The 27,457-nt window shown below is 41.5% G+C and overlaps 1 protein-coding gene across 4 annotated transcripts in view; it reads right to left on the bottom strand.

The window, feature by feature from the left end:
- PPP1R13B (protein phosphatase 1 regulatory subunit 13B) overlaps window positions 1-27,457 on the bottom strand; it is a 145,318-nt gene that overhangs the window by 104,708 nt on the left and 13,153 nt on the right. Inside the window, exon 1 of one of the 4 annotated variants that reach the window (XM_067554981.1) lies at window positions 14,905-15,173. The exons of 1 other annotated variant lie outside the window; for it this stretch is intronic. In XM_067554981.1, the coding sequence (XP_067411082.1) occupies window positions 14,905-15,030 (126 nt within the window). In that variant the 5' untranslated portion in view covers window positions 15,031-15,173. Of the gene's footprint in view, window positions 1-10,444; window positions 14,781-14,904; window positions 15,174-27,457 lie in introns of those variants that run through there. 2 more of the 4 variants (XM_067554983.1, XM_067554982.1) reach the window with 2 other exon arrangements.

The raw sequence follows: 27,457 nt of genomic DNA, 5'->3' as shown, positions 1-27,457 counted from the left end.
CTTGGGCAAGTGACTCAGGGCTAGATTCACACAAGTAATTAGGGATGGTGACGCTGAGTGTTACCATATCTTTTTAAGTACCTAGAAAATCACTAGGATTCACAAAGTCTGAGTTCGGTGCACAGGCCTCCTACACAATGAATGGATGTATAGGAACCTCAGAATGGTATTTACAAATATGAGCACACTAGGCGGCTCCCCATTTAAGCTAAACAAGAAGATGACGAAGCGAAGGGTGTATCCTAAGTCCCACCCCTCTCAGGGAGTTTGACACCTAAGGCCAGGCTAAAGGTAAGCGCTTCCCTCTGCTTGAAATTCTAAGCTACAAACTCTCTCTTGGCATTAGGCACCTATTACTTTTGCAAGAAGTCAGGAAGAGGGAGAAGAAGCTCCCTCATAACTTTTAGCCCAGTGATTAGGTACTCACCTGGGAAATGGCAGAACCCTAGTTCCCATGAAGGGGAATAAGGGTCTACCATCTCTCAGGTGAATGTGCTACCCACTGGGCTATAGGATATTCTGATGTGGGGCTCACTTCATCTCTCTTGTTGAAGCTGTTCCACTGTAGACAAATAATGAAAGAATCATTAGGCCAGAGACACAGAGAATGCATGCTCAGTTCTGAATATACCTACCCAATCAGTCCCCATAGGAGAGTCTGACAAAGGAACACCTATCTTCCCCTTGTTCGTGCATCACTCTGGGGCTTAGACCTCCAGATGCCTAGAGTGAGACTGTCGCGTACATGCCCAGAAGCAGAAACTTAGGCACCTACAGAATTTTACTACAAAAATTTAGGCACCGACTTTAAGTGTCTTCCGGGTTTGGCAGCAGCTGAGCATGGGTTTTGTGAATCCCAGTAGGGCATGATTCTGGGATTTAGGCACATAAACTAGCAGTTAGGCATCCAATTCCTTTTGTGAATCTAGCCTCAGTCACTATACTTCAGTTTACCATGTGTAAAATGGGGATAACTGTACTTCCCTACCTCACAGGGGTGTTAACATTAGCTCAGATACTACAGTGATGGGGGCTAGACTCTGCTGGCTGCAAAAGGGAGCCCCTGCCTAAGGACCTAGGTGGAGTGTGTTTCCGCAGGGCTAAAAGACCGGTGCAGGCTCCTTGCTGCAGCCAAGGAGATGGGAGATCAGCACTTGCCTCCCCGTCTGTAGCAGGGAGCATGGCAAAGTGCTCCACCTAGGTCCATAGGTACTGGGATCCCTGCTGGAGCCAGAGGGAGGGGAGCACTGATCCTCCATCACCCTGGCTGCCAAAGGGAGCCACTGCCTAGGGATCCAGGTGGTGCGCACAGGGCTACAGGATACGTGCGGATTCCCTGCTGCAGCCAGGGATACGGGAGATCAGCGAGAAGGCAGCCTCCTCGCTGAACTCCTTCCGTCTGGCTGTGGGGGGAGGGGCTGCTGGCAGAGACTGGTGGCCCTTCAGGGTTGTAAAAATGGTACCTGTGACCCTCAAGCCAAAAATATTGGGAACCAATGATCAAGAAAAGAAAAGAGGAAAACTGACAGCAGGAAACACAGTCATGTGGAACCTGGCCTATGACTGGGAAAAACCTTTCTAGGAGAGATAAGAAAAACCACAACCTTTAACTTCAGAAAACCTCTGCACCAAAGGAAATGCCTCTGCACCATCTTTTCCCACAATAATATGATAATAATTAATATTTATTATTAATGAGGAGGAGAGAAAAGAACGAACATATAGTATTGTTTGAACTTCTCACTGGATCATGCACTCAGTATTTAAAAAACACAGCAGATAGAGATAAATACCTCTTCTCCTTTATACAGCACTTCTCATTGAGTTGAAAAATATTTGAACTAAATATTTTATATTACAAATACTATGTGTTGTATTTCTTCAAGATCTGAAGCATTAGATTTGCCAACTAATATCTTTAACTGCAAGTTTAAAAACACTACATAAAATCCTTTTGTTGCCTTACTCTTCAGTGATTTTTACCAATTTAATCAATTAACAAGTAAGGTTTTCAGGCTTCAGTGCATTTCAACACAAACACATGCTTTCTGATGTCCTACTTTCTGAAACTGGAATACATTATGAACAAGATGTCAGAATGCAAAACAGTGCTAGGCAATTTTAGGATATGTTTTAATGCTATGATTTTTAAATAAATCACATATGATTTTTTTTTTAACAGGGTTGCTACTTTTAACCTAGAACTGGAAAAAGTTGGTGAGGGCATGGGGATGAAGGGGAAATGACTCAATCTTTTTAAAAAATTAAACCTACTACACGGCTTTATTGTCTTACAAGTAACTGGCCTTTCACCTAAAACTTCATTTAATTCAAATCTGAAGTGCCTGACAAACTGAACTATATAATCATTAAATTTTCTGCATATAATAATCTATTCTATGTCCACAATATATTTGTCTAATTTGGAATGGTCAGCTCTGTTAAGGATTACAAAAAAAAACCCCAAACTATTGAAACAGTGGGTAGAATAAATTTAAAAAAAACAAAACATATTCAAAACATTGAACAGTAACAAGATTATTTTTCCCATATTATGCTGTCCCATTTGTCTTTCCCATTTTTAGATACAAGGATACTCAAAATGATGTCTAAGTTGTACCGATAATTTGGTAGAAGTCATTAATTTAGGAAGCATGATCCCAAGTATTCTGTATATGTGGCTAAACTCTTGCACATACGCATTACAACGGTTATCAAATTGCTTCCACACTGTGTCACTGCAGCCTGGAGGATCTCATGTGGAAAGGGCAAACAGAGATAATGCTCCTCCTTTTCCAGAAGTTAGAAGAGACTGAGGGTGAGGTTAATTTGTTTTCAAATTAATCAGGCATGTTAGCCAGAGGCTGATAGAGACAATATCTAAGCAGAATTCAAGGATATCTCCCAGATAGCAATCCCACTTTCCTCTTGTATGTGCCACTGGGGGAAAAATGGAAATTGTCTTCTTATCTGGGCGCTGGCCCTACACAGATCACAACCCCATTCAAAATCGTGGTCCTCATCTTCAAGGTATTTAAAATACTACCTAAAGCTTCAGGATGAGGACTTTTATCAACATCTATCTGTGACAAAACTGAGTTGTCCTTTACAAAGTAAGGATAATTTGAGCATGAGATAGAGCTTTCTTGAGACTCAGTCCAATACTGTAAAACAAATTTCCATGCACTCCCAGAATCATCATAAAAACCTCACCACATTCCATTTCATGTGCAAGGCACTCTTCAACCTTGCCTTTGATAATTACAACACTGCTGCTTGAGGTTGCATTACCCAGTTTGGTTTTACCAAGAGCTTTAAACATTTATTTTGTAAAAAACAAAGTGACGGGGCATAAACCAAAACACAGAATATAAACACTGCATTCTATTTACTATTTATTTAGGAAAGAAAAATCTAGTGCACAACTACAAAATGGGAAATAATTGGCCAGATTCCGTTGATAAAGTTCTTGAAGTTACAGAGGATCACAAATTAAATACGAGTCAACAATGTGATGCAGTTGAGAAAATGGCTAATATTCTGGGGTGCATTAACAGGAGTGTTGTAAGTAAGACACAGGAGATAACTGCACCACTCTACTCAACACTTGTGTAGCCTTAGCTGGCATACTGTGTCCAATTTTGAGCGTTACCCTTTAAGAAAAATGTGGACAAATTGAAGAGGTCCAGAGGACAACAACAAATGTGATAAAAGGTTTAGAAAAACCTAACCTATGAAGAAAGGTTAAAAAATCTGGCATGTTTAGTCTTGAGAAAAGACTACTCAAGGCATATCAGATAACAGTCTTCACTTATGTTAAGGGCTGTTATAAAGAGGATAGGGATTAATTGTTTTCCATGCCCACTGAAGTAGAACAAGAAGCAATTGACTTAACCTGCAGCAAGATTTAGATTAGATATTAAGAAAAGCTTTCTAACTATAAGAGTAGTTAGCGCTGGTATAGGTTTCTAAGGGAGGCTGTAGAATCCCAATCATTGGAAGTCTTTTAAGAAAAGGCCAGACAAAAACTGAGGCTGGATGAGGTGACCCCTCATAGTCCCTTCCAGCCCTACACTTCTATTAATTTTTATTGTCATCTGATGAAAAATAAATTAGATGTAGGTGTACAATACAGGAAGAATAGCAAGAATTCAAAAGTCATCCCTTTGGTAATTTTTTCCCCCACTGTCTGACTTTTTTTCTTACCCTCTTGCAAGAAAACTAACGCTCTGGGATGCATCCTTTAGCCACACTGTTGCTCCTCATGCTGATTCCTAGAATATCAGTTATACATTACTAGTGTGCAACTCCCATGCATTTTATAGTTCCTTAGTCATAATGGAAAAATTGTGTCCCAAAACAACTCCACAAAATTTTAAATTTGATGACAAATCTATCTCTGCATAAACACATTTAGTTCTGGGAGAAAGAGAGAGAAACAAACATACACAAACATTCCTGTGGGCTACAGTTGTATTTTTTGAAGATGAAAGTTTGCTGAGCTGGGAAAAGGGACACCAATTCTTGGGGGGAGTTCATTCCACAGTCCTGGAGTAGCCTCCAAGCAAGTTTTGTCTCCTGTACAGACAGCTTCAACCTTATTATAGAAAGTTCCATTGTACCAAAAAAGGAGTTGTTGAGCATGGTCTTCACCCTACAGCTTTAGATGATCCTTTAGATATACAGAACCCAAGCAATTAAGCATCTTGAAAATAAGAACTGAGACCTTGAACTTGATCTGAAAGTCTAAAAAGTCAGAGCAGAATTTGATGTGTTCATGGTAGCTTATTCTACTGAAGAGACACGCAGCAGAGTTCTGTGCTAGTTAGAGTTTCCTAAGTACTGAAGGCTTCAAACCCAGATATATCTCATTGCTGTAGTCCCACCAAGAGGTGACAAAGGTGCGAATAATCAAGGCTAGATCATCATCCACCAGGAGAGGACAGAGTTCCTAACCAACCAGATATGACAACAGCATTTCTATGAGAGCGTAGCATCAGCGAGGAATTCAAGAGTACTCCTAAATTACACACTGAATTGACCAATTGTGGGTGTGTATCTTGAACCAAAGGCTGTGGCAGAGAACTCTTCAAAGTGCTCTCTTCTGCCCACCACCATCATCTCCATCTTACTTAGCTTCATCCAACTGTTCTTCAGCCTTGTGCTGATCTAATTAAAACACTGGTCCACCTTGATGGTGGTTGTGGTGTGGTCATATGTGGTGAAGGAGGTAGAACTGTGTGTCATTTGCATATTGAGGGCATTTGAATCCAGGGTGTCTGACAAGTTCTCCTAGTGCCTGCATGGACATGCTGAAAATGACCAGAGAGAACTGATCCTTATGTGCCTCCAGAAGTAAGGGGAGGCACAGTTTTCTCCATTACTGCTTGTTGTGTGCATCCCTTCAGGAAGGGCTCAAACCATTTCAGTGCATTATCCTGGACTCTTGCCACCTCTCTCAGGTGAGACAGCAGTATCTCATAATAGACAGCGCTGAACGCCGCAGGGAGGTTCAGGAGGATGAGAATGAATGTCTGTCCTCTATTCATTGGCAGGAGAAGATCATGCATGAGTGCCACCAAAACAGATTCAGTTCCATGTCCTAAATCCAGACACTGCTACATCTAGAATATTAGATTCAGTTAGATGAGATTGTAGACAGCCTTTGACTAGCTTCTCTATGAGCTTGCTCAGAAACAGGAGGTTTGGTACTGGGTGGCAGTTGGCTACAACCAATAGTCCCCTGAATCTGCTAAGATAACCGAGCTCAGAACACCTCTTTTCCCCCACCCCATATGTATGAGGGAAGGGATTGGCTTATTGCTGGCTTCAACAGCTTATCTTGCTACCCAGGCCGCAGATGCTGTCTGTTCTCCAGACTGTGTAGTTTATCCCCTCTGCTTCCTGGCTACAAACTGCACTTCCACATTACATGAAGTATGCACTATAATACAAGTAATGCCCCACTTTGGAAAAGCTGCAGAGTACAAGACAACTTTGGGCAGGTTCCAGGAGGGAAGTAAGATAGAAAAACAAAGTATCAGGTGCTTAGCTGCAGCAAAACAGTGCATTCAGTGACAGAAATGCTGAATTCCACGGCATCTTGGGAAAATGCCAAATCACAGTTGTGAAATACTGAAATCCATGGGGCCCTGACTGACACAAATGGGGCAGCTCATACCTCTCAGGGCCAGTTATTTCAGGCTGGTTGTAAAGGGTAGCAGATAACTGTAAACCAGTGCAGTGTTTCACATTTTTAAGTTATCTTCAAAACCATAAGGGGTAGGAATTATTTTGTGAATGAAAGGTCAGATTATGTCTCACAATTCTGTGATATATGAGTGAATTCTTCAGCAAATTCTAAATTGATTCAGTTCAACTCCTGTATGAGTACACTGTGGTATCAGTTTAAAAGTCACTAACACTGAATTAAATTACATTGTTATTAGACAGACAAGATGGGTGAGCTAATATCTTTTATTAAACCAACTTCTGTGTAACAATAGAACAATGACTACAATACCACTACAAACTACATTGTTATCATAGAATCATAAAATATTAGAGTTGGAAGGGATCTCAGGAGGTCATCTAGTCCAACACCCTGCTCAAACCAGGATTAACCTCAGCTAAATCATCCCAGCCGGAACTTTGTCAAGCCAGAGCTTAAAAACCTCTAAAGATGGAGATTCCACCACCTCTCTAGCTAACCCATTCCAGTGCTTCACCACCCTCCTATTGAAAAACATTTTCTTAATATCCAACCTAGACCTCCACCACTGCAACTTGAGACCGTCACTCCTTGTTCTGTCATCTACTACCATTGAGAACAGCCTAGCTCCATCATCCCTGGAACCCCCTTTCAGGTAGTTAAAGGCTGCTATCAAATCCCCCTCATTCTTCTCTTTTGCAGACTAAACAAGCCTAGTTCCCTCAGCTTCTCTTCATAAGTCTTGTGCTCCAGCCCCCTAATCATTTTTGTTGCCCTCCACTGGACTCTCTCCAACTTGTCCACATCCTTTTTGTAGTGGAGGGGCCCAAAACTGGACACAATACTCCAAATGTGGCCTCACCAATGCCGAATAGAGGGGAATAATCACTTCCCTCAATCTGCTGGCAATGTTCCTACTAATGCAGCCCAATATGCTATTAGCCTTCTTGGCAACCAGGGCACACTGCTGACTCATATCCAGCTTCTTATCCACTGTAACCCCCTGGTCCTTTTCTGAAGAACTGCTGCCTAGTCCATCAGTCCCCAGTCTGTAGCTGTGCATGGGATTCTTCCATTGTAAGTGCAGGACTATGCACTTGTCCTTGTTGAACCTCATCAGATTTCTTTTGACCCAATCCTCCAATTTGTCTAGGTCACTCTGTATCCTAGCCCTATCCAGCGTATCTACCACTCCCTCTAGCTTAGTGTCATCTGCAAACTTGCTGAGCGTGCAATCTACTCCATCCTCCATATCATTAATGAAGATGTTAAACAAAACCGGCCCCAGGACCGACCCTTGGTGCACTCCACTTGTTACCGGCTGCCTGCTAGACATCGAGCCATTTATCGCTACCCCTCGAACCCAATGATCTAGCCAGCTCTCTATCCATTTTATAGTCCATTCTTCCAACCTATACTTCTTTAACTTGCTGATAAGAATACTGTGGGAGACTGTATCAAAAGCTTTGCTAAAGTCAAGGTATATTAGCCACTCAAACTTATTTGAGTACACACAGTACTGCCGCAAGGAGCCAAGTATGCATGTGCACAAGTGGCACACTAAATGTGGCAGGTTTATGCGGATGCAATTTGAATCGGGTGCAGGGGGTGACTGATTGAGCAGAAAATCCAAAAACTCTTGTTCTATAGTGTAACTGACCAATTTATTTCACTGGATGCTAACTCAGGAACCAATGACAACACTTCAAAATGTCAATGTTGGGTATTTTACTACTCATGAAATCTCAGTGTTATCAACTCTCTGGATTCTATTAATTGTATTACTCCGGTTCCTAGAAGCCCTAGTCATGTACCAGGATCCCATTGCGCTAGGCATTACAGGAATACACTAGCATAAAACAAAAAGATGTTACTTGCCACAAAGTGCATACAATCTAAGTATAAAATGAGACACCCCAATGGATAGACAGACAGACTTAAGAGGAAATCAAGAAAACAAATGAGACAATAATGGGTCAACACAATAGTCAATGGTCTCAGTACACCTGCAGCCATTGTTGAGCTTTTTAGGGGCATCACAGCAAATAATTTTTAAGGAAGGATTTCAAGGACGATAATGAGGTAGCTATACAGATGTTTATGGGAAGCTTCTCTCAAGTCTGAGGGACAGCATGGGAGAAAGCATGAATATGTTTGTGTGAAAATTTAATTAGTGGGCAATAGAGGCTGGCATCATTGGCCAATTAGTGGAGGGAGTTGACATTTCTACAGTGAATGACAAAGGATAGCTAAGATGGAGATACACCGTAAAGGACATGGAAAGTGAAGACAAGTAGTTTATGTTTGATGCAAGAAAAAAGAGAAAGGGGCTAATGAAGAGATGCAAAGAGAGTAGTGACATGGACAGAGCAACAGGCTAAGAAAATGATCTTTGCAGCAGCATTCTGAATGGATATAACAAAGGTAAGTCTGGATTTGTCAAGGCTGGAGAAAAGAATGCTGCAGTGTTTGAGACATGAGATGAGAGCCTGGAGAAGAGAAGAATTTTAGCCATATTGACAGATGAGAGTGGCCACATCTTAGAGATGTTATGCAGAAAGTATTGGCAAGATTAAAACAGACCTCTCTCTTGGTCTCCCACATCCAGGGTATGAGTCAAAGATGACACCAAGGTTATGGGCATAAGTGGCAGGCAGGATGCGATGTTGTTCACAGTAGTCTACACTACAAACTTTGGTCAACACAAGTTACGTTGGCTCCTTGAATCAGCACTGCGTAAATTCACCAGAAGTGAATGTGTTGATGCTCAGTGTAGTGCACCATGGATAGGTAGACCACTGTGCCAACCACCACTGTCCACCACACTGTCTTTTGGGAATTTTTGGCAAAGCATCTCGAGACAGAAACAAGTCTTGCAGGGATTACTGGGAGCAAGAGGTCAAATTCCCAGCATGGAACTGTCTCCATCCCATAATGTCATCTACATTCCATAATTTTTGTGCATTTTTTAAAAATCCCACAAATCTGCAATCCTCCTCACTGTCTGCCATCTCTAACAGAAGCACGAACCCTGCACAGCTCTGCCCTATTATCAAAAGCGTTGCAAGCACAGGATGCATGATCCTCTGGTATTTGCAGAGCCATAAGAAGAACTGAATCAAAGTGGAACATGACAATTTCTTGGAAAACACACTGCTGTGAGACATAGTGAGAGCCATACAGCAGCCTCCTCAACAGAACCAAGGAAAGGTTTAACTATTGGCTCAGAAAGTGCAGAATGGCAATTGAATGCACTTCTGGTCGTCTGAAGGGATGCTGATGTTGCTTACTTACAAGATTGGATATCAATGGGGGAAAAAAATCACAATGGTTATAGCTGTATGCTGTGTCCTGTGTAGTATCTGTGAAGCAAAGGGAGAAAGCTGCTTCTGGGGTGCAAGGCAGAGGTGGAGTGGTGTCTGCTGAGTTTGAACAGCCAGACATGAGGGTTATTTAGAAGAGCTCAATGTGGAGCTATACAGCTCAGGAGGCTTTGAAAAATCACTCTAACAGTGAATCACATCGTGTATTGTGCTCTACCCACCCTGCTCTTTTGGGGCCTGTCAGGAATTGTGTCGTGCTTGGTGTACATCTATGAATATAAAACTTTCAATGCACCTATTCATTTTGGGGTGTTTACTGTACAGTCGTGATTATTAAACTGGGTCACTGTACAGTAACAAGTGGATGCTTTCTGAACAGGTTGGCACTCTGAAGCATATGTTGTGAACTAATAAAGGTTATTTTCCAAATAACAGAATTTTATTCAATAATAAAACCAGTTAAAAAAATCAGTGCAATTTAAAAGCAAATACATTAATAACTTAAGTTCTGTTCCATTCATATGTTAACAAGGGGAAAAAACATTCATGTCCATTTTACCTACACATATAGCAACTGTGGCTTTCACAAGTCAGTGTACGTGAACCTACGGTTGTCCTTAATGTCCCCCAGGGTGGAGTGGTAGTAGTAGGGATGAGGCCCCCATATGCCACATGGACTGTTGAAAGGCAGTTTATGGAGGTGCTGTAATGGAGTTCTCCATGGAGTGCAATGGGAGGCGATTGCTAAAGCTGTAAGTCCACAGGAATCTTCAGCATCTATTTTTGCTACTAGAGAAGCCCTATTACGTCCTGGTGCATCTCCCCTTCCTTTTCCTGCTGGGACTTTCTCCTATCCACTCTTTCCTTCTCCAGGCAGTCTGCAATGTTCACCTCCAGGCCCCTTGCTCACCGTCTGATGCAGCACTGGCTTGCAGGATCTCATTGAACATGTCATTCCAAGTCCTCTTCTTTCTTCTCATCTGGCTCAGTCATTCCATGGCCGTGGAGGGAGAACCCCTCGAGGCCACAACAATCGCACATGAAACACAGAAGTACCTGTGTCAGTATAGTCACAATGGAAAGTAAAAGTTAAGATTCAGAACTCCCTTCCTTTGATCCCCCAAGTTTTAAACAAGATATGCTTATCAACATTTCTGCTTCAGAATGCTTACGCATGGCACTGTTCACAACACCTGCCCTGGTGAGTATTGCCTGCCACGGGTGAGGGAAATGAGGAGGGAATTTCTCAATTGCATGAAATTAGGAATAGGGCAATGGCACTGAATACTGGCACCATTTTTCACAGGTGGCAGTGATTTTAGTTGGTATCTCACTCCTGAGGGTAACAAAGGTAGAGAAAGCGCAGTTGCTGCGGGCATCCCAAAGCCACCCAGGCCTGAATGCTATTAACTTGTGTACTGCAAAAGTGCCTGCTGAAGTTATCGTTGGCTGACATGGGTAAGTGTCCTATGATGGAGGAAGAAATAAGGTTGCCATTCCTAGAAACTTTCAGGAGAGGATTGCAGAGTACCTCCATAAAATTTTCAATAAGACCTCTCAGCAGGACTGAAGGGACATTCCTGTTGTGGTAGGGTGGCCTTTGTGCTCCCGTGGGCCGAGCGCTTCTTTTGGTGCAGTGGGGCACAAAATGGCCACCCAGGGCTCCTACCAGTTTTAAGATGGCGGCTGCCTCGCTTCTGCCCCGTCTCCCTCTGGGCCTTTGCCGGCCGAGCAGTGCCCTCAGGACCTTAGATCCTACAGTGGGGTAGGCGGTGTCCGAGCCTGCCCTCTTCTTCGGACACCAGCCCAGAGACCCTGGCTGACAGCAGTGGCTCGCTGCTGCTGCTATAAGGCACTGTGTAAATCTTTCCTCTGGGCTGCTTCCCTACCCTGGTTTCCGTCGGGGCTAAGTGGCCACTCCAACGGCCAAACCCCCTGCGTTTCTCTGGCTCCTGCTGCTCGCAGTTCTCCTTCCCCCGTTCTCCACACTCTCCAAACTCTCCCAAAACTCCAAACCTCCAAACTCTCCCAAAGCTCCAACAGACCCCTGCCTGGCTGGCAGGGAGATTTTATCTGCTCCCAGGCAGCCCTTAATTGGTCTCAGCTGATCCTGACCTCTGCAGACCCTAATTGGTTTCAGCTGATCTTGGCCTCAGCTGGCCCTAATCAGCCTGAAGGAAACCTTGGGCAGCTGCTAGGGGAACAGGGCTTTGGTCATTCTTGGGCTAAGGTAGCATCCTTCTACTACCCTCCAGTAGCCCGTCACACTGTGCACATAAACTGCTTCGTGAGGCCCCCCCTCCCCTTCATTATCTCTACAGAGGAATGAAAAGCAGACAACAACCTACCTCTTCTAGTAAAAGCAAATTAATGAAAAGTCAATAACTGTGTCCTGTTAAATTAGGGGTGCCATTACTGTAATGAGAAATAAAATTATACACTTACCCTGCATTGGACTCACTCAGGCTTGACTGCCAGGGCTGACTGGACTGAGTGTTATCTGGCTCACAGTGTGCTCACAGCATACTCGCTCATGTCTCCCATCCTCCTCCTCACCGTTCATGCCATGGGCCTGTGACTCCAGCTCCTTGGAGGTATCCATGGTGGACTGTGGGGTGGTAGTGAGCGCTCTACCAAGTATGGCATGCAGTTATTTGTAAAAGTAGCACATCTGTGGCTCAGCACCGGATGAATTGTTGCCCTCCCTAGTCTGATATGCATAATGCAGTTCCTTCACTTTCACACAGTACTGTGTCCCTCTCATAGCCCTTCTCCCAAATCCTTCATGGAATCTGCTCACAGATGACCACATTTCTACAGCAGGTCCACAGCGGTCCTTGCACAGTCTTTTCTCCCCACAGGCCCAGAAGATCTAATATCTCATCTACTCCAAGCCAGAGCATGTCTGAAGCACGTAGTCAGAATGGTCAGTGGGGCAGTTATGCACAACAATGGAGAGCTGCTAGATGCGCTTGTCAATCTGGACAATCAGAATAAGGCACTTAAAAAATTCACAGGGGTTTGAAGAAGATGTGGGGGGCGGCTCCTTATGATTTGCATGACCCCTTGCAGTGGAGTTCACAACTGTGACCAGAGCAGTCAGTTTCAGGAATTGAGGGACAACTGGTGGAAGACAGATTTAAGTGTAGAAACAGGCACAACCAAGTCAATGCAAGGCAGCTTATGTTGACCTAACTTTATAGTGCAGAACAGGCCAGTGATTGAGAAAGGAGGAGTGGAAAAGGGAAAATTAGGAGCTCTTTTTTAACCATATTGAGTTTGAGCTAATAGCTAGCCATCCACAAGGATGTGTCAGAGAGACAGGCTAAGGTTTTAATTTGGACAGAAGGAGACTAGTCTTGAGCAGGGTGATAAATCAGTGTGTCATCCACATAGAGGTGGTAGTTGAATTTGTGCTTATGGATGAGATTACCCAAAGATATGGTTTAGAGGGAAAAGGGGACCAAAGATAGAGCTTTGTGAAATGTCCACAGGTGGCTGGGAGGGGTAGGGGAGGATGAGAGACATGGTTAAGAAGTGTTTAGAGAGGCAGGAGGAGAACCAGGATAGGACAGAGTCACAAAAGGCAGTGGAGAACAAGATTTCAAGAAGGGCATGGTTGACACTGTTGAAGGCAGCAGACAGGTCAAGTACGATAAGGATAGATAACTGGTTCATGAGTTACACAGTATTTGTTAATTTATTTAATGCCCCAACTTCAAGAATAACTTAACTGCATGAGAATCTCAGCTTTCATTTTAGCTAAAGCAAGTTTCTAGTTATCATGCTTACAAAGAGCTGGGAAACATGAACACTAAAGATTCAAGAACCCAGACGACACATAAGAAACCCAAAATGTATTATTTTTAAAGTCTCATTATTTTAAGCTAATCTTATGTTTTTTTAAGGTCTAACTCATGATGTTTGAATGTTTGGAATCTTCAGTACTGCAGTCAACTTTGAATGATCACTCATTTTGGGTAGGATTTGAACAACACATGGCAGGGCTTAGAGGAAGAAAAGAGGCGACTGGTTTCGTTTTTCTGAAAAGAGGCTCAGCCTTCAAAAGTTTGCATGAATAGCATCATTTAACAGACTTCTTACCCTTCCTCTGTAATTTGAGGTATTTTAGCCAAGGTTTGGGAGAGTGAAGGAAGTGCTGTTTGCTAGAATCCTGTGTCTGATCTTGTGAATGATCACTGCAAGTTCACACAATACTCACTAATTTCCAGAAATGATTGACCATGTACTATGACTCAGGAAATTAAATTGTATAGACTTTGTGATCTATAGCTGTCTGACAAGATATGCAAGACTACTACATCAAAAACAACAAGAGTTCTGTGGCACTTTAAAGACTAACAAATTTAATATTTGCAGGCATAAGCTTTCGAGAGACTTCAGCTCTCTTCTTCAGATGCAGTAATACAGAAAATAGGTAACTAACACGGCTACCCCGCTGTATACAGATTAACATGGCTACCCCTCTGGAACAAGACTACTACATGCGTTTCATGTCTCTCTCCTTATTTATAAGGTAATATGAGACCCACAGAAAGTTGTTAAATACAAAATATTTATTTTTATTAAAGGCACCATACAACAAGGAAGTCCTGAAGGTATTTGAACACTTACTTATTATTCCATGCTCCAAGCAAGGAGCAACTTCTATACAATGTATAACCACAGACCCTGCTGCATGTAGGCATTCTAGATCCTTTTCCTTTATTTTCAAACACTGACATAAGGAGTAACTGACCACTTTCTTTATGAAAGACAGCAGACAGCTTAGTAACTTTTTTCTTAATTAATAAGCGGTTTGTTTGGTGGGCTGTTTTCAGGCTGAAGCAAGCCCTTGAGATTACCTTGATTTTGGATGTCTTGTTTACTTGTTTGGATGTCTTGTTTAAGTACTTGAGAAGTACTTAAAAAGTGAAAACAAAAAGATCCCTTAGGTGTCAAGAAACTGTCTGAGGAGAGACCCCTAATTCTCATGCTCCTGGGGTAAGAGTTGCAAACCACTGGATAATAACTCTGCTACAGCATTACAAAAACAACTCTATAGCTAACTTCTAATTGAAAGCAGAATAAAAATAAAACATTCTGTTTTGTTCTAAGCACTTCAATTTAACTGACTTTCTGTATTTTTTTAATTCAAAGTAAATTGGTAGAACTGCTATTTTTAGACAATTCACATATGAGAGAGGTGCAATCAGGCACTAAACTTAAGCTCCTAAACATCAAGGGAAAAATCCCAAACACTTATAAGCTTCAAACTATCATAAAATGTCATTGTTAGTCTTTCTTAAATGTGGTTACAAATTAAAGTTTAATTTTAAAACAAATAATACTATAACAATACAATCCCACCTTTTTTTGAATTACTTTGTCCATTTTCTTACTTTTAGGCTTCAGTCCAATCTTTTCTGGTAGCCAAGATTTTTCTTTTGACTTGTTTATAATACTTTGAAGAACCATTCTTAAAATATTCTTCATGTAGAGAGCAGTAAACAATAGTAAACATAAAATAAAAAAAATATGCAATAGGTGGAATATAGCTAAAGTCTAAAAGAGTGTCTATGCAACAGCAGCTACGCTGAGAATCTACTTACATGGATGTCCCTTTCGTCTACTGGCACATGAATACAATTAGTAATGATGAGCAGTGATAAGATGTTCTAATGAAACAAGACAGGCCAGGGCTGTGACAGGAACAAGATATGGAGGATCAAGTTTCACCTAATTAGGCAAACTTGTACTAGAAGCATTCTACTGTCTTACTATTGTGCAATACTCCTCTTTTCTTGAGATTATAACAAATGATAGCAAAAGAATATTTACATTAAGTCATTTACACACAAGGCTCCTTCCAGTCTTATTAGAAACACTAATGTTTTTTGTTAAAAGGTGGCTTAGTTATCTTAAGTAACGTTAAAGATGACTCTAATGTAAATCTTTAAATATACTAACAAAGCAGTTCAGAATGAAACACCGGTGTGTTTGCTTAAAACAAAAACCCACATATACTCACCTCTAAAAAAAAATATTATTTCAAGCTGTGACACACTGTACCCCATGTACACCCTGATGGTGTGATTATGTATCATTTATGTTCACCCTTAGAGTGCAACTGTGTATTGTTTAATGCAAAGTATGTCATGGAAGGTGTTTTTGGAATGCTCATGACACGTTGAACATTATTGTTATGGTAGTATGCTTCTTGCAATGTCACATGCATGGTTATGAAGCTCTGCTATGTAAATTCCCAAATGTGTCTCTCACATGGCTTGAATAGATCCCAGGCAAACACAAAGCAAAGTGAGAGTTCACACCTCACTGAGGCAGGCATACAGGAACAATCCCATGCAGGGATACTTTTGTTATCGGACTCTGAAGGGGGGAGGTGAGGCTCTAGAGATGGGCACAGGAACATGTTAAAAGGGGAGACATTTTGGTCTCTTGAGCTCTCTCTTGCAAACCATCTACAAGACAACATCAAGACAGATTGTCCACAGTAGGGGAGCCTGGATGGAGGCTGTCCAACCAGCCTGTGGTGAGAACCATCTAAAGACTGTAAGGCTACTGAAGTGTTAAGTTTAGTTTAGGATGTGATATGCTTTTATTTACTTTTAATCAAATCTGATTTATATTCCTCTGGCTTATAATCACTTAAAATCTTTCTGTACTTAATAAACTCATTTGTTTGTTTTATCTAAAGCAGTGCATGTGGTTTGGGTTTGTGTAGAGACTTCATTTAGAGTGACAGAGCTAATATATGTCAATTTCTTTGATAAATTGACTAACCAATGAGCTTGCAGAGTCCAGTGGGCAGCACTGAACTCTAAGAAGGCAGTTCCTACGGTTGCATCTGGGACTGAGGATATAGCTGGGAGGGTCACACCATTGCATAAATCCCATGAGTGGCTGGCTAGAAGCACTCAATCACTAAGTCAGGGACTGCTTACTTGCAGGTGGCTGTGCGTGGGCTGCCCCAGGAGTGTGGGGGTTCACACAGCATGGCAAGTGCAAGAGGGGCCCCAGGAGTGGAGGGGTTGGGGTCACAGTGATATACCAGTCTAGACTGCATAAGGGAATGTCACACAAGCTCTACCCATTTCTTGGCAGAAATCTGCCTCTTGTTGGATGTGGACAAACAGCACAATGACTGGTAAGCTGTGTTTATTGCTGCTTCTGCACCTCAGAGGCCAGAGCGTGATCACCACCATCCCGCTCCTCAATAACCTTCTACTCCATCACACACAGGATCCACAGCTGCAGCAGACTCCCCCTGTGAACCTAGCTCTGGCTCCCTAAGGGCATCAAGAGAGCTACCGCACATTTTCCAACTCCTCCATTCCCTTTGTTCCCACACTCAGAGAACCCTATTAAAGGTGGAAGAGAAAAAGCTATCCCCACAAGCAAAGACAGAAGCCACCAGTGGATCTTACATATCACAGACCTCTGACAGACTGAGCTACATATCACCAGTAGCTTCTGAAGTGTTTTTGTGGGGGCTAAGGATAGGGTTAGGGTTAGCTATCTCAACAATCTCCCTCCCTCCTCAGAAGGCTTTCATGGATGAGACAGGTCTATCAAAAAGGAAATTGGTAGGATCACCACAGACCTCCTTTGAGAGACAACAGAACAATCTAACTTGTTAGAAAATGGGAACATTTTATAGAACTAAAAAGTTATCTTTTGATTTTATTTATTTGAAGGAGTTGGAAATCTAATCATTCTCAAAACCCAGGACTGTCAGAGATAGCAAATTTAGTTGCCAGTAAAGAAAATTGAATTATTTGAAAAACTCAAAATAAAGTTGAAGAGGAGAAACTGAGATTATGTTAAACAGGTGACACACTGTGCTAGCCCTATTTGCTCCATTCCTGGAAACAGGAAGCATACTGAAATTAAGAAACCTTCTCTAAAGGCATTGCAGATGGAGGCCTTGTCTACATTACAAATGCTTTGCCGATACAGCTATACCAGCAGAGTCCACTTGCATAGATGCAGCATATCCCTACAGAAGGGTTTTTTCTGACAGCACAAGTAACACCATATCCCTGAATTACATTAGTTATAACAAGAGAGGTACTTTGTTTGCACAGCTGCATCTACACTGGGAGTTTTGCCGGTATAATTATGTTGGCTAGGCAGCATTTGGCTTTTTCACACCCCTGACCAACATAGTTATGCTCATAAAAATTTGTTATGTAGACCTGGCTGGAGACCTACACACATCCAGACCAAAACTATACTGGTAGGTCTAATTCTAGATCTGTCAGCCACCCTTCAGTGTTCTTTTAAACAAGGCCATGAGCTAAAATAAACCTATGCTGCATTAAAAACAATCAGGAGGATGAATAGCACCTGTATCTATTGGGTTAAACAACATCAATAATCAAGAGCAATACACACAGAGGGTAGTCATTTCTCTTCCTTCCCAAACCCTGACCCATAGTTCCATGGCTTCTGAATCAGAGTACTTGGCCCAGTCATTTGCCTGGAATGTCTAAAAGTATCAATGATTGATATCTACCTTGGGACAATATTAGACACTGGCCAGCAGATGAAGAGAATAGTTAAAGAGCTCCCTGACTAATATGCTAGAGTCATCAATAAGATCCTATTTTAGAGAGGTATCAGGGTGGGTCAAGAAATTCCTTTGCACAAATGTTCTTCCCCCCCCCCGGGTCAGATTCTTAATTTGTTTGAAGGAGGAGGAAGGGGTATGTGCAATTTACAACAATAGGTTTTGGGATTTCAACTCTAAATTAGATACAAGCCATATAGCTGTAAGGTCCAAGAGGCTCACAAGAGAGTCTCTATGATAGCTGTCTTGTGAAATAATGTCTTTACTGAGCAAAACTAGTGGGATGGATATCTGCAAGGACAGGATGTTCTCTGCATGTTCCATAATCCAAATTATGTAAATCAATTGGTGAGAAATACAAATGTGGGCCCTAATCCTGGAAAGGCATTTTAACAGGCAGAACCTTACAACCCCCTCAGAGCAGTGGTTCTCAAAATTTCATGACTACTGTACCCCTCTCAGGAGTGTGATCTGTCTTGTGTACCCCAAGTTTCACCTCATTTAAAAACTACTTGCTTATGAAATCAGACATAAAAATACAGTCACAGCACAGTATTACTGAAAAATTGCTTACTTTCTCATTTTACCATATAATTATAAAATAAATCAAATAGTATATAGAGTAGTGTAAACAAGTCACTGTCTGTATGAAATTTTAGTTTGTACTGACTTCACTAGCGCTTTTTATGTTACCTGTTGTAAAATTACACAAATATCTAGATGAATTGATGTATCCCCAAAAGACCTCTGAACCCCTGGTTCAGAACCACTGCCTCAGAGTTCCAATGAAACCAAGAGGAATGGGTGAGAAAAGAGGAAAAAGTAAAAATATTAAAGTACATTTTTAAATAATCGTTAGTTAAAATGAGTCAAGCATTATCAAGATAAATGAATACCAACAGGCAATGCTATAAATAGGCATGGGCTAAAAATAATTAAAGTATGCAATTATTAACACACACACACACACACACACACACACACACACACACACACACAATAGGCAAGGATTAAAAATTATCTTCTAAAACAGTGGTAATTAAAAAAGATAAAGAACAATAAGACCTGTGTAGTACCACCAAGCTAACTCATGCTTTTTGTTTTTATAACTTTTGTCCCACCCCCCCATCATCCTGACTCCTCCTACTGTTTTCATTTCCTTCATCTCATCTTGTTGTATCTCATCCTGCGAACTCTTAAGCATGTTGTGCAGATTTACTCACGTGAGCACATGCATAACTTTACTTAAGCATCTGCAGGATTAGGGTTTCAGATTGTCAGCTCTTTGTATGGCAGACTGTGTCTGATTTACCTGCATCACTCTTGGAATATGTTGGGGGCGCTTTGTAATAACTTGCTTCCACCAAGATGATTATTGAGTCTCTCCATTCCTCATTCTCCTATGCCCCTCTCCCCCATCATGAGGTCTGCTTTGCAAACCTCAGCTCTGGCTTGCCCACCCCCGGGCTCATGCCAACATCCATTTCTTCTGCTCCTGCTGTGGGACATCTAATAGAAAATCCAGTGACCAGGCCAAGTTTCTCCCTTACAAATTAATACTTTTCTCTTTTAGTTCTGCCATTTTCCTAGCTAAACAAGTCTACTTCTCCAACGTTACTGAATCTCATGCCCCACAATCTCAGCCACCTTTGACTCACTCCTTAAACCCTCCTTTCCTCCTGCCTCTACTTCTCTCTCTGAATAGACTCATGATGATTTACTTTAAGAGAAAATTGACAAATAAGTGACCCTCCTCCTCCACTCAGCTTGTCTTTCCTTCTCCCCCCTAAAATTCTCTCCTTTTTCACCCTGGTCACAGATGCAAAAATTTCTCATCTGGTCTCTTTCACTAACCCCTCCACTTGCCCAGTAACTCCATATCATATCCTAATCTGCCTCATGCCCACTCTCATCTGCACCCTTATTGTTCTCCTTAATCTTTCTCTTCCCGCCCCCCAGCTCTTTCACATCATCTTACAAACATACTTTAGCTCTCCCATCTTAAACTATTTTAGCTCTCCCATCTTAAACTCCCATCTTAACCAACTAGCACCTCATCTTCCTTTCACCTCTAAATTAATTGAATATGCTAATTACAATTACTGTCTAGACTTTCTCTCCTACAACTCCATCCTAGATCCTATTGAATCTGGCTTACACTCACTGCACTCAACTGAAACTGCTCTTGCCACATCTCTAATTACCAGTTCTTAGCCAAATTTCAGAATCAGTACTCCATCCTCATCCTCCTTGACCTGTTAGCCACCTTTCACATAGTTGACCATGCTTCTCTTCTTGAAATCACATCCTCCTTTGGCTTCCACAACTCTGTCTTCTCCTGCTTCTCCTCCCACTCTTCTAATTACTCCTTCAGCTTGTTCTTCAGAGAATCCTTCCCATCCTCTCTTCAGCTTTTTGTGAGTTTTCCACAAGCCTTTATTCTAAGACCTACTCTCTTCTCCCTCTACACCTAATCTCATCCATAAATTCAACTATCATCTCTCTCTATTCTAGATCAGTGTCATTTTTTCCAAACTCAGCCTGTATCTCTGCCATCTCTTTGTGGATATCTAACCGTCAGGTCAAGCTCAACTGTTAAGAACAGAGCTCTGTAAGGGATCAGAGCCCTAGGCAGTCTGACCTAGCAGTCACAGTTGGGCTGAGGTCTACCTATTAGGGACAGTAATTGCCAGAATTGCAAGAGCCCGGTCCTGTATGCAAAAGTCAGGCTGAAGTTGGACACCAGAGATTTGAAGCAGTACCAGGAGGCAGGAATCAGGATGAATAAATTCTACTAATACTGGTAGGGCCCAGTTATTCTTCGATGTACTAAATTACAGTTTTCTTCATCAAATCGTCACTGGACCAACAAGAGATGATGCAATTTTAGACTTAATAAAACTAAGTAGTGAGGTCACCATAGAAGAGCTAGTCAAGAAATAACTTGGATTGAGTGATCACAAGTTAATTCAGTTTAAATTAAATGGAAGGGCTAATCAAAACTAGGTTATCAACTATGGTTTGTTTGTTTGTTTTTTATTTCCAATGGGCAGATGTTGGGAAGCTAAGGGAATTAGTTAAAGAAGTCATCTGAAGAGCTCAAAAGACGTAAATGAGGAGGAGGCTAGGAATTTCTTCAAATCAACTATATAAAAAGCTATCTGAGATTTCCATCCCAAGGAAACAGGGGAGAGGGACTTGCAGAGAAAGGCTCCAGACCCAGCTGAATGAATCATCACCTTCAAAAGACTAATAGGAGTAAGAGAACCTATAGGGAATGGAAAAAGTGATTGATCAGCAAAGAAAGCTACATTGTGGAGGTTACAAAATGTAGGAATAAAATGAGAAATCTAAAAGTCAAGCCAAATTAGCTCTTACCAAGGAAATTAAAATAAAAAGATGTTTCTTAAATCTATAAATAAAAAGAGAATAAGGAAGGATAAAGTTATGCTGCTATGCAGTGTAGGTGGGAAGGATACTAAAGATAACCTAAGTATGGCCCAAAAACTAAATGAGGCAAAGTATTCAATGATAATATGGAACTTGTCCCTGAAGGCAGTACAGCTAGAAATGGAAATTACCACATCTGAGGGGGAAGAAAAGCTTGAAGAGATTACGGCACTCAAATCAGGGGGACCAGATAATTTCCACCCCAGAATGCTGAAAGAACTGGCACATGAGACTGCTAGTCCAGTAGCTAGGGTTTTTAATAAGTCTGTCGATTCAGGGGTAGTAGCACATGACTGGAGAATAGCTAACGTAGTACTCATATTTAAGACAGACAAAAAAAAGGGATCTGGACAATTATAGACCTGTTAATCTGATCTCAATAGTATGCAAAGTTTTAGAACAAATTGTGAAGGAAAGAACAATTAAATTCATAGATGTAAATGGTAAAAGGGATGTAAATGCAACATGAGTTCACCAAAGGTAGATCATGCCAGACTAACCTGATTTCCTTCTTTGAGAAAACAATAGAGTTTTAGGTAAGGGAAATACAGTAGCTCTAATCTATTTGGACTTCAGTAAAGCATTTGACACAGTACCACATGGGAAATTATTAGCTAAATTAGGGAAGATAAGGTTCAGTACAAGCATAGTAAGGGAAGAAGGCAAGAGGTTGTACTGCAAGGTGAATTATCTGACTGGAGAGAGGTTACAAGGATCAGTCTTGGAGCCAACATTATTCAATTTTTGTTATTGACCTTGGCACAAAAAGTAGGAGCATTTGATGACAATACAAAGTTGGGAGGCATCGTCAGTACAGAGGAGGATCAGAATATTAAAGAAGATGACCTGGAGAACCTTGAATAGCGGAATGACAGAAATGAGATGAAATTCAATACTACAAAGTGCAAGGTCATGCACTTAATGTCTAATAAGATTTTCTGTTCCAACTGATGAGCCCCCCAGTTTGTAAGCGACAAAGGAGGAGAGAGACCTGGGTATGTGTGTGGGTCAATCACAGGATGACTACAAGCCACCAATGTGAGGCAGCTGTGAAGGCAAATGCAATCGTGTATAAAGTGAGGCATTTCCAGGAGAGAGAAGTATTAATGCCACCGTACAAGGCAATGTGTAAGACCCTCATTTGGAATACTGTGCATAATTCTGGTCACTCATGTTCAAGAAAGATTCATTTAAACTGGAACAGGTGCAGAGATGAGCTACTAGGATGATCAGGGAATGGCAAGCGTATCCTATGAGAGGAAACTGGAAGAGCTTGGCTAACGACGGGCTAAAGAAAGCTAAGAAGGGATATGATTGCGCTCTATAAATACATTAGGGGGGTAAATACCAGGGTGAATAAAGAGCTATTTAAGCTAAAGTACAATCTCTGCACAAGAACAAAGGGATAGAAACTGGACAAGAATACATTCAGGCTGGACATTAGAAGGAGGTTTCTAACTATGGGAAGGGTGAGGATCTGGAACAGCCTCCCATTAGGAGTTGTGGGGGCAAACAACTTAGTTTTGAAAGTGTGCTAGACAAATGTATGCGTTCAATTGTATGACAGGGTTGCTTGTGATGGTGAGCAGCAGGGCTCAATAGCCCTGGGGGTCACTTCCAGTTTACATTTTAGGTTCCTAAAGGCCATGTTTCTTCAGCTGGCCACTGTCAGAGTCAGAAAAGTATTGTCTGCCCACCCTCTCATCCCCAATCTATTCAAGTAGGTTTTTCATCACTTTCCTCTGAAGCATCAGGGATGGTCACAAATGGAGATGGGACACTGAGCAGGGTGGACCAGAGCTCTGAGGTAGCACTAAACATTCTGTCTCTCTTGCTCACATGCTCAGGGTAAAACTGATCACCACATGTGGCATCAAGAAAAAATCTCCCCTCAGATCAGATTGGCAGGGACTTGGGGATTTTTCCATCTTCCTTTGCAGCATGTGGGTTCAGGTCACTTGCCAGGATTATCTGGATATCTAATTTAATCATTTCCCTGACCCTGCAGGGATGTCAAGCACCGGCGCATCTTGCTCCCTCCTATTTTCTGCCTATGGCACATAGTAGTCTAGTCTCCTATGGGTATCATTTACTTTGGTCTCTTTTCCATTGTTGGGTTTAGTGAGAGTGCCTGGTGGTGGTGGTGGTGGTGACTGGTGACATACAGGTCAGACTAGATGTAGCGGTCCTTTCAGGCCTTAAACTCTATGACTATAGAATCATAAATATGTTGGATTGGAAGGGACCTCAAGAGGTCATCTAAGCCTGCTGAAGCAGGACCATGCATACCTAGATCATTCCTGACAGGCATTAGTCCAACATTGTGTGTCTATTTTGTTTTGCAAGACTAGTTTGTAAAAATATCTACTTATAACTCTCTTCTGGTATTCTCTACATTAGGGAAAATGGACTGCTCAGACTGGCTACAATATCCTTCCCAACTTCTGGAGAGATTTGCTGATTCATTTCTTCTTCCCAATCTAGCTCCCCACAATCATTACTGTCCTACAGAAAACAAAAAAAACAAAAAATAGAAGTAATTAAAAATAAATGTTTTTCTAAGAAAACTATTTTTGTACCAGTACCAAACTGCAACAAACCAACCAGCAATAAATGGAGAGAATTGAGACACTTCTCAAAATTCATATATAACAGGAGTAAATCAAGCATCAAACAAATTACAGCTCGATTTAAAATGGGAGAACTAATCTTACTAAATTTATGGCTATACTATTCTGCAACATAATTACAATGCATCTTTGATTAAATTCGCAGCTATATAGTGCTTTTCATCAAAAGATCTCAAAGTGCTTTACTGCAAGGGCTATGGTTACCCCCATTCTACAGATAGGCAAGTCACTTCATCTCTCTGTACCTCAGTTTTACCTTGGGTCACACAGCAGGCAAATGGCAGAGCTGGGAATAAAACCTAGATCTCAATCTATGAAATAAAAATGTTTAACTATGTAAAAAGATGACACACAATTAATATAACTGAGAACCCTGGGGGTAAGTCCCCTGAGCCCCCTACAGAATTGTCACTTAAAGGCTCCTGCTCCTGTAATCAGATCCATGAAGTTAGGCCCTTATGCCTATGTAGAGTCCCTCTGAGGTGAATGGGGCTCCACATGAGACCAAGGGTCTAGATGTAAAGATCAATTCAGATTTAAGGCCAGAAGCCTTCATAATAATAATCTAGTCTAATGTCCTGCACATCACCTACCCACTCTTGCAATAGGCCCATTACCTCTGGCTGTGTTACTGAAGTCTTCAAATCTTGGTTTAAACACTTCAAGTTACAGAGAATTCACCACTTACTCTAGATCAAACCAGCAAATGCTCCGTGCCCCACATTACAGAGGAAGGTGAAAAACAAAATAAAACAGGGTCTCTGTCAATCTAACCTGGGGGAAAATTGCTTCCCAACCCCAAATACGGTGATCAGTTAGACCATAAGCATGTGAGCGAGATGCACCAGCCAGACACCTGGAAAAGAATTCTCTATAGTAAATTAGAGCCCTCCCCATCTAGTGTCCCATCTTTGGCCATTGGAAATATTTACTAATAGCTATCACAGATGGGCCATATACCCTTGAAGGCAACATCATCCCCTCCATAACTTATCAAGCTCAGTCTTGAACCAAGTTAGGTTTTTTGACCCCCTACTACTATGCGGAGGGCTGTTCCAGAACTTTAGTTCTTGGATGGTTAGAAATCTTTATCTCATTTCAAGAAACACAATACACCCTTGCTATAACAAACAACAACAATTTGCAAAATGCATCCTGTATTCTGCATGAACTTATTGAAGACCACAGTACAGTATCAAAAAAAAAATCCCACATTGAAATGGAACATTCAAAACCAGTTGAACATGAAAAATTAAAAGCGCAAATTTTCAGCTGTTTCAGTTAATATTCCAAACGTTGATTTAGGTCTCAGTTGTAAAAAAAATCATCAATTTTGCTTTGATATGCCAGCTGCATGACAGCTGTACAAGCCAACAACAGATTTGAGGGAGTTGCAGGATTTTTATTGTGTCAACACCCTGTGTTTCCATACATGCAATACTAGTCTCTAACCCCTTTACTTTCTCAGATGCAAGTGGGGCAGGAGACAGTAATTTGTCTGCCTCATCAATTTCATTGTCCTGAGCATCTGACCTCCTAAACACTTTTATCAATGATGTCTTCATCTGTCAGCATGGTGGTCAGTGCACAGCCATCATCCACGTGAAGCCAGTGATTCACTACAGCTTCAGGATCCTCTATGCCATGCAGCAAATGAATCATTCAGACATTCAGCAGAAGTTTGCTCATTTTTGTCATTTTCCAGTTGGAGCACTTCTGTGTCTTGATTGACAGTTGGCAGGGAGGGTCCTAACGTCTTGTTCCAAATCTTTCTGACATTTCCTGAATGAATACCAGACCATGCATCAGCTGCAAGATATCACATCTTTTAGGGTGAAGGATGTTAAAAAACACATAGCCTGTATTCCCTGTGACTAGGATTTCCCTCAGTAGTCTTTTTCTGTACTGCTTCTTGAATGCTGCAATTATCCCACCATCTATTGGCTTGATTTTTCACATTGTATTTTTAATTTTTCTGTCAGATGTCACTGACTGGTCTGCAGGGGGGTCCAACGGGGAGTTGTCTGGGAGCAATAAGGCTTTTCCCTCTTGATGGGCTCGATGATGTCTCTTAATACTAGGGACATTGTTTAAAAATTTCCCCCATCACCTGGCTTTTCTGGAGTTCTGTGACTTCCCATTAATGTGATAAAAGCATCTTTCCAAAGCAAAGCAGAGTAATTTTGTGACTTCCACTTGCATTTCTACAGAACAGAAACACCACCCTTTCCTTTGGCACTTTATATCTTCACTGTATGTGCCCCCTGGGACAACGTCCTGTCAGGCACACATTTCCAAAACAAACCTGTTTCATCAGCATTGTATACTTGCTCCAATGTAGAACATCCTTCTGCCAAAAGTTGCTTTAGCTTTAGGAGAAAGCTTTCTACAGCCTTGTCAACGCATGAGTGGGATTCTCCAACAATTTTCAATTCCTGAATGCCGCACCTTTTTTGAAATCGCCACAGCCATCCATCAAATGCTTTGAGTATTGTTTCAGGATTAACTTGCTTTCATCCAGGATGTTTGCTTTTCTGCAAATGATTGGTCCAGGTACAGGACTACAATTGCTTCTGCACGGCTGGAACCACAAGAAGATTTCTTTATCTAGTACATCGTCATAAGATTTTCTTGATTTCTTTAGTGACTGTCCTTCATCATTGTCAACTTTATGGACAAATGTTCGGAGATTTTTCTTTTTTTTTTTTTTAATGTTCCAATCATGCTTTTTCACAGCCCATGTTCTCGACAGATCTGGCTGCGTTGCTCCTCCCCCCCAAAAACAATCAATTTCTAGCTTTGTTACAACAGAAATTGATTTTCGCTTCAGAGGCATAGCTCATACAGGTACTTTTGTGACACTTTTGTTTAGAAGGCACAATGCAACTTGTGTCATGCTCAATGTATTGTATGATTCTGGATAAAAAGTGTTCATGCATATGCAATATGCTTCCTCCCTCCCATACAGTACTGTAGTTGGAATCCAAGGAATGGGTTCTTTATAGCCAAAGATTTGTTATTATGAAGGGTGTTACAGTGAGGGTGTATTGTAACTCAATCTGTGAAACGATGTTATATTTTATCCCAATTACTGTTTATCTCTAATATCTTTAATTGCTCTGTTTCAAAATTTATTCTATGACCTTGCATACAATTGGGGTCAAATTAACAGGCCTGCAGTTTCCCAGATCATTCCCCCGCCCATACTTAAAATAGGTACTATATTTGCAATTCTCCAGTCATAGGGTAT

The sequence above is a fragment of the Emydura macquarii genome, unplaced genomic scaffold (assembly GCF_026122565.2).
Source record: "Emydura macquarii macquarii isolate MOO-44397 ecotype Brisbane River unplaced genomic scaffold, CSIRO-AGI_Emac_v2 contig_1551, whole genome shotgun sequence".
Taxonomy (NCBI): Eukaryota; Metazoa; Chordata; order Testudines; family Chelidae; genus Emydura; species Emydura macquarii.
Note: the sequence above shows the minus strand (reverse complement) of the source record. Positions and strands in the feature narration are given on the sequence as shown.